Genomic DNA, 7661 nt, shown 5'->3' with positions numbered 1-7661 from the left:
AATAATAAAAATAATAAATATTTAATATTATATAAATAAATATTCATTTAATTTTAAAATTAAATTTTAATGCAATATATAATAAAAATTTGGTGTTGATTTGAAAATTTATGGCTAAAAAATTAATCAAAAGTAGATTTGATATTGGTTTTTCTTTCTTTGTTAAAAAAAATAGAACTTATTTATAATGCAAAATTATAAACTTATTTTTAATTTCGGTATTTGACGTAAAATATTATATTCTAATACCGTGTATACAATTCAGTTAGAGATGGTTTGAGATAGTATACCAAAAATATCAAAATATATTGTATACCGTACCAAATCTTTTAATTTATTAAAAAAATATATCGATATTATATCAAATAATTAGTATATACAAAAATACCAATTTTTAAAAATTATCTATATACACTGAAAATATCTTATTCTATATCGTTATCACACAAAAAAAGTCATATTGTATCGAAATTTTAAAATTTTTTCGGTATTTTTTTTACGAGTATGCATGTTATTTCCGTAATTCAGTATTTTTTATTCGCAAATTCGGTATACCAAAATATTTGTACGGTACGGTAAAATATCATACCAAAAAATTTGTACCGTACATATGCGATGCGGTATTAAATTTGGTACGTCATAACGAACTATCTCTAACAACCACCAAATTCGAAAAATTTTATGTATTGTTTATATAATATTTTTTATTGTATAAATTACATTTAAGTTATTAAAATAATTTTTTTTTAAAATCTAAATGCATATATTGATTTACAATAAATACAATTATTATTATTATTTTTAAATAATATCAGTAAATAAAAAATTCAGTATTTTAAATTAAAATAAAAAATATTTTAACTTTTTATTTAATATTTTATCAAATAAAAAATATTTAATATAACACTTTATTAAATCCAATCAAACTAATTAATTACCTAACACAATATTTCTTAAATTGCGTGCCCAAAAGAAACTGGACTAATTTCATATGACAGAGGGAGTATATAGTTAGAATAAAGTACAAGTCTTTTTAGGTTAAAAAGATATATATTATGCATAAAATAGGCCTTTTGTGGGTACATTTATTTTCTCGTGCTTTATGTTGATAAATAGTGTGTGACGATATTATCTAAGCAATTTTGTTTATAGGCAAAACATATTTACTTTTACACACAAAATACATTTAAAAAGTCGTGTTAGAGCAAAACAAGCAAACTAAAAAAAGACTAAATCAGAATAAAATATGATTATTTTAAGTTACAGAGATATACATGAGACATAAAATAGGGTTTTTTTTGTAGTTGGATACACATTTTTTCGTGCCCCGTATTGAGAAATAGTATGTGGCAATATTAATTATTTTTTGTAGTTGCTACACTCATATTTTTGTGCCCAATGTTGATATATACTCATGGTGATGTTATGGAAGTGTTTTTGTTTTTGCACCTAAATTCATTTAGTTTTATTTTTTTTGTAAAAAAAAAATGAAGTTGTTTACTTTGTATTTTATTTTATTTTATTTTTAATATTTACAATTATTCATAAAAATACACTATTATCTCTTACAAACACTTATATCATAATACTATTTAAATCAAAATTCAAATCTAAAATAAAAAAGAAAAGAAAAAGAAACACACTTCTGTTTAGGTTGTTCTATAGATATTAATATATGTACTAGATTGAATATGAAAATTCTATATTGACAAAATATTTTTATGTTAAATAGACCGTTAAAAGTACTAGATTCTTCATAAAACAATGATTATACTAAAAACATAGGGTTTGTTTATATTTAATTTCGTTTCAAACTAAAATTATTGGTATTTGTTCCATATAATTCTCAAAAAAGTTATGCTCATTCCGTCCCATAATAAAATATCAATTTTTTCATTTTAGTCCGTCCCATAACAAGGGATCCATTTCCTTTGTTTTAGTAACTGTACTATCTACCTAATATTACAAATACCCTTGAAAGTATTTTTAAAACTATGTGCAAAAAGCAAATGGATATCTAGTTATGGAACGGAGGGAGTACAAAATTTTTATTCTTATAAAAATTGATATCAAAATACTATTAAAATTAAAATATAAATAAAAAACTAAAACTCAAGCTAAGAACCTAACAAACCCATATTTTCCAATTTAAAATTAAAATTTAAATAAAAAACTAAAACTCAAGGAAAAACCAAACAAACCCATATTTTCTAATTTAAAATATTACATTCAAGACAAATTATATCAAATGTCCATTTCTTATTATTTTAAAACTAATTTATAACTCTAAAATATTTTCAAAATATATTTAAATTCAATGAGTATTTTTTTAGTTAAATCAGATTGTAGGCATAAAATAGGTCTTTTGTAGTTGCTATGCTCATTTTATTGTGCACTATGTCCATAAATGGCATGTGACGATATTATCTAAGTATTTTTTTTATTACACATAAATTTTATTTATTTATTTTTTTAAAAGATATTTATTTTATGTATAGATACTAATTAATTCACTTAATTAATTTTGAAGATTCTATTTTGACAAAATATTTGTATATTAAATTAGGAGTTAAATTTGAAAACTCTTATTACTAATAATAATAAAAAGAAGAAAATTGACATAATAGTACTACTCACCATAAGAAAGAAAATATCGAAATAGTATTTGACATGTATCTCAATATGTCTCTCGTACTAATTTCGTACATGAAGTGGATCCACAACGTGTTCACCAAAATAATGTCTAACACGCATCTCAATATGAATCACACATTAATTTTGTGCATGAAGCAAATCAATCACGTGTTCATAATAGTGTCTGACATGTATCTCAACATGCTTCACACACTAATTTCGTGCATGTAGCGGACCACCCATGTGTTCACCATCGTTAGTTAATAAATATCATATTGGTCTGCCTCTCTTCTTGATAACCAAAAGAAAGTTTTGCAAAGCCTTTTGTTGTATTTTGGTCCGTAGATCTGACCCGTTTGATCCGCTTGTTGGGAACAAATAAGGGAAGAGAGGGAAAAATAAATAAAAGACACGAGAATTTAACGTGGTTCGGTATTATTACAAATTTTGTACGGACAAAATTAAAAAACCCTCATCACAACAACTCACCAAATCTCAATTCCACTCTCTTTAGTTACCAGGAAAAAAGGCTTGTTGTCTTATCTTAAAACAAGACCCAAATTGGTCAATTTATAGGAGTCAATGCCCCAGTGTTTTTTTTTATCACTTTTCCTATGTGGGATTTGAGAAGTTACACAATAAATCCTCCATCTTCCCATAGTCTCACATATTTCGACCCTGTCAGAAAAATAAACTATCTTCTCGATTTTCTGATTCTTCATATCATTGCTGCTCTCTACATTTATTCGCAAGGCATATCCATCTAGATAATAGATGTTTTGTTTCTTCCTCCCTTGCATAATCAAGTTGCCACCCTTGTACACTTTGCATAGATTTTTAGTGTCAACATATCTATACCCATATGAAGCCAACTCACCCAATGAAATAACATTAGCTCCAACAGTAGGCACGTACCTCACATTAAAAATTATTTTGACATTACCATTGTGGAGCTTCAAGCGAACTCTTCCAATGCCTTCACTTCCCTGCTTCATCTTATTCCCCACATTGTTATACCAAAAATCTCCCTTTGTATGCAAAGTATCAAATAAAGCTTGATCTTTACATATATGGACATTGATAGTTTGAAATCACATGCGTTTTATATTCATATCATATGCGATATTTGGGTGATTTTGATTGGATTCTACCTAATTTATATGCTAATTTTTTATTTGTTGTGTGCAGAGGGCAAATATTAAATTTGGCATAATTGGCAGAAAAAAGAAAATAAAATTAATTAAAGGCCCAAAAGCCCATCTACAAAATAATTAGGGCAAAAATCAAATAAGAAGAAAGAGACACGCCTATTTTGGCAAGAGAGAATGGCTAGGGCAGAAACGCACAGGAGCAGGAGACTGACAGATTCATAGATCGCGCAGGAGCAAATCGACAGAGAAGATTTCCCCCTCCCACTATGACTTCATTTTTCTCTTTTATTCTTTGTCATTTGATTATGGAGTAGATATTTTTCTAGTTTGAGGGTGATAATGTTTTGGTTCTTTTGTTTTGGAGATTCTTGATTTTCTTTATAAAAGTTCTTTTTGATTCTCAATATTTGTCTAATTTTGAGAATAGCGTTTGTGATTGTTAGATTGATTGAATATTTTGGTACCGATATTTAAATTAGTCTGATAATCTAAAGTCAATTCAGGTAGGATATCCGTAATTATATTCGCACTTGAATAGGCGATAACCAGGTTGAATAGTTCCTTCCCGGGGGTTAGACAATCAAATCTAATTGCTCATCCTAGGTAGTAATTGTTTTGAATTGGGTTTTTCTAGATTACAATGCGGTTAGGCAATATTCTTATGGGCGCACCTAGGTTTATTTGCTTAATTAGGCGTAGTTAACGGTCGTACCTTAATTACCTACACTGTAGGGAAAAATTGATTGTCAGAGCTTGTTGATAACTATAACCAATTTGTTGATACTTTAATAAGAATTAATTTTATTGAATTAATGATAAAATACAAGTGCCATAACTGCATCATCCCTTGAGCCAGGCATCCCCTTGATAGTCAGTTCCCCCTTAATTTAATTGCTTTGTTATTTTATTTTCATTAGATAATAAAAGAAAAATCCCCCTTTATTTACTGCATTAGAATATGAAAGAGTGAATCACACAATCCCTGTGGAGACGATCCCTTCCCCTGTATTACATTAAATTGTGATCACGGATTAGGTGAAATATTTGATTGACTGCGCGACAGGTCAATTTTTGGTGCCGTTGCCGGGGATTGGCACTTTGTTTTACTCTTTTGTGTTATTTTAATTTATCCTCCTGTTTATGCCCCGTTCTTCTCGTACAGGTGAACTGATATTTAATCTTGAGATCGAGAAGGTTGAGCGAAAGCTACGAAAGGAAACCAAGCAACGAAAGGCTGCTCAGGTTGCGAAGCTGGAAGAATCTTTAAACTACCTCAGAATCTCTAGCTCTGGCGACTCTGAAAGTGATCAAGAGACTGTCATGGTTGAGGATACTCGCACTCTAAGGGACTTGGCTGCTCCCAACTTGGCGCAGCAGCCCTTATGCATTAACTTCCCAACTCTGAATAACACTATTGCTTTTGAACTGAAATCTGGCTTAATCCATTTACTGCCTTCTTTTCATGGACTTGCAGGTGAAGAACCTCACAAACACTTGCAAGAGTTCGACGTGGTGTGCTCCAGCATGAAACCACCAGGTGTTACTGATGAACAGATCAAACTCAAAGCCTTCCCATTCTCACTTAAAGATGCTGCAAAGGATTGGCTCTACTATCTCCCACCTGGAAGCATTGACACGTGGAACGACATGAAAAAGAAATTTTTGGAGAAGTACTTTCCAGCTTCCAGAGCTGCGATCCTGAGGAAGAAGATATGTGGCATCAAACAACAATCAGGTGAAACGCTCCATGAATATTGGGAGCGATTTAATAAGCTTATCATTAAATGTCCACAACATCAAATTCCCCCTCAACTATTGATTCAATATTTTTATGATGGTTTATCATTGATGGACAGGAACATCATCGACGCTGCAAGTGGTGGAGTTCTATTAAATAAGACGCCGACACAAGCTTGGGATCTTATTGCGAGGATGGCTGAAAACACGCAACAATTTGGTTCAAGGGATGTTGGACAGATGAGCGGAAACAACAGTGACCATGCCATCCAATCGATGCAACAACAACTTTCTGAGTTGACGAGCTTTGTTCGCAAGATGGTCGTGGAAAAATCCAACCCGAGTGTCCAGGTCAAGGTGTGTGGAATATGCACGAGTGCAGGACACCCTACAGATGCATGTCCGACCCTCCAAGAAGAATGTGCAGTGGATGTGAACGCTGCAAACTACGGTATGAATAGACCTCCAGCGTACAATCCATACTCCAACACCTACAATCCAGGCTGGAGAGATCATCCAAACCTGCGCTATGGAAACGCACACCAGAATCATGGTCCTCAACCATTTGGAGCCACACATCAGATGCAACAGCCTCGCCCTTATGAGAAACAGCTCCCCCAAGCACCCACAAACAACTCATGTCCGTCCTTGGAAGACTTGGTGAAGTCTATGGCTACCAGTACCCTGCAATTCCAGCAAGAGATGAAGTCAACTGTTGACAAGCTACAAAGTCAGATTAGCCAAGTTTTAGAAGAGGTAAAACAGCTACGAGAAAGAGGAAAGTGGCCTGCGCAACCAGAGCAAAACCCGAAGAACATCAGTGCCATAACTCTTCGCAGCGGAAAGGAATTGGAAGGTCCACCTCCTATCTCGAAGGAACAAAATGAGGATCAGATTAAGATGGAGATTGAAAAACAAGTTGAACTTCATGAAAAGGTACTTCCTAACTCTGTTCCTCCTACTGAAACTAAATCAGCTCCTTTTCTTGACAGGTTGAAGAAACCGCAAAAGGCAAACAAACGAAAAGAGATGATGGAAATATTCAAGAAAGTGGAACTTAGTATCCCCCTCCTGGAAGCTATCAACCAAATCCCCAAGTACGCAAAGTTTTTGAAAGAACTGTGCACCAACAAAATAAAATTGCGAGGGGACGAGCATATTATAGCGGGTGAGAATGTTTCTGTTGTTATTAAAAGAAATGTACCACCTAAAACAGGTGATCCAGGTATGTTTTCTATCCCTTGTAAGATTGGAAAAACTGAGATAACTAAGACTATGCTAGACTTAGGAGCTGCTATTAATGTCATGCCACGATCAATATACGACCCTTTAAATCTATTTCAATATTTTTGATGGAGAAGAAGTCCATTTCAATATTTTTGATGCTGTGAAACATCCTATTGATTTTGAAACATTATATGCAATTGATATCATTGATCCTTTGGTGTAGGACACATTTGGATTAAGTGGTTCCGACGAATTGAATATCGTGTTAATGGAACATCTGGAGAAAGAACATGGGAGAGAGATAGCCGTAGACAAGAGAATAAGAAAAGTTCTCAAGGAGCTTAACTCAACTCCAAGAGTGTCACCAAGGTATGAATTAGGTCCAATATTCTTACATGAGTCTAATCAATGTTTATTACCGTCTTTGATGCAGGCACCTGAATTGGAATTGATACATGAGTCTAAAGTACGCTTATTTGGGAGAGAATAAGACTCTACCGGTGATCATCTCTGCAAAATTGACACCAGAACAAGAAGAGAAATTGATTAACGTTCTAAAAGATCACAAGACCGCCATTGGATGGACGATCGCTGACATAAAAGGTATTGATCCCTCGTTCTGTACTCATAGGATCACACTCGAGGAGGATTCAAAACCAGTGAGACAAGCTCAAAGGAAGTTGAACCCGATTATGACTGAGGTAGTCAAGAAAGAAGTGTTAAAGCTTCTCGAAGCTGGTATCATCTACCCTAACTCCAATAGTAGGTGGGTGAGTCCGGTTCAAGTGGTTCCCAAGAAAGCTGGAGTAACGGTGAAAGAGACTCGAGAAGGAGAAAAGCTCCCGGTTTGAAAACAAACTGGATGGCGTCAATGTATAGATTACCGAATGCGGTAACAAAAAATGATCATTT

General features: G+C 32.9%; 1 protein-coding gene and 1 non-coding gene across 2 annotated transcripts; one reads left to right on the top strand and one right to left on the bottom strand.

Moving 5' to 3' along the window:
* Positions 1-4925: 4925 nt before the first annotated feature.
* On the top strand, positions 4926-7201 carry LOC127251225 (uncharacterized). The gene is made up of 3 exons (XM_051274836.1): positions 4926-6824; positions 6973-7118; positions 7183-7201. The coding sequence occupies exons 1-3, from the start codon at positions 4926-4928 to the stop codon at positions 7199-7201; spliced, it is 2064 nt and encodes a 687-aa protein (XP_051130793.1).
* Positions 5481-5587, bottom strand: LOC127251318 (small nucleolar RNA R71). Its single transcript, XR_007838885.1, has one exon. It is a non-coding gene; the product is annotated as a small nucleolar RNA R71 (small nucleolar RNA).
* Positions 7202-7661: the final 460 nt, after the last annotated feature.

Source organism: Andrographis paniculata, unplaced genomic scaffold, assembly GCF_009805555.1.
Source record: "Andrographis paniculata isolate CXL003 unplaced genomic scaffold, ASM980555v1 Contig43END, whole genome shotgun sequence".
In the NCBI taxonomy this organism is placed as follows: Eukaryota; Viridiplantae; Streptophyta; class Magnoliopsida; order Lamiales; family Acanthaceae; genus Andrographis; species Andrographis paniculata.
This window is presented reverse-complemented; position numbering and strand designations above follow the sequence as displayed.

Bases quoted from the DNA above. Each gene is read 5' to 3' on its own strand.
- LOC127251225 (XM_051274836.1), top strand. From the start codon at position 4,926: ATGCCCCGTTCTTCTCGTACAGGTGAACTGATATTTAATCTTGAGATC. The intron at 6,825-6,972 runs GTCATGCCACGA...CCTTTGGTGTAG, and splicing joins ACTTAGGAGCTGCTATTAAT to GACACATTTGGATTAAGTGG.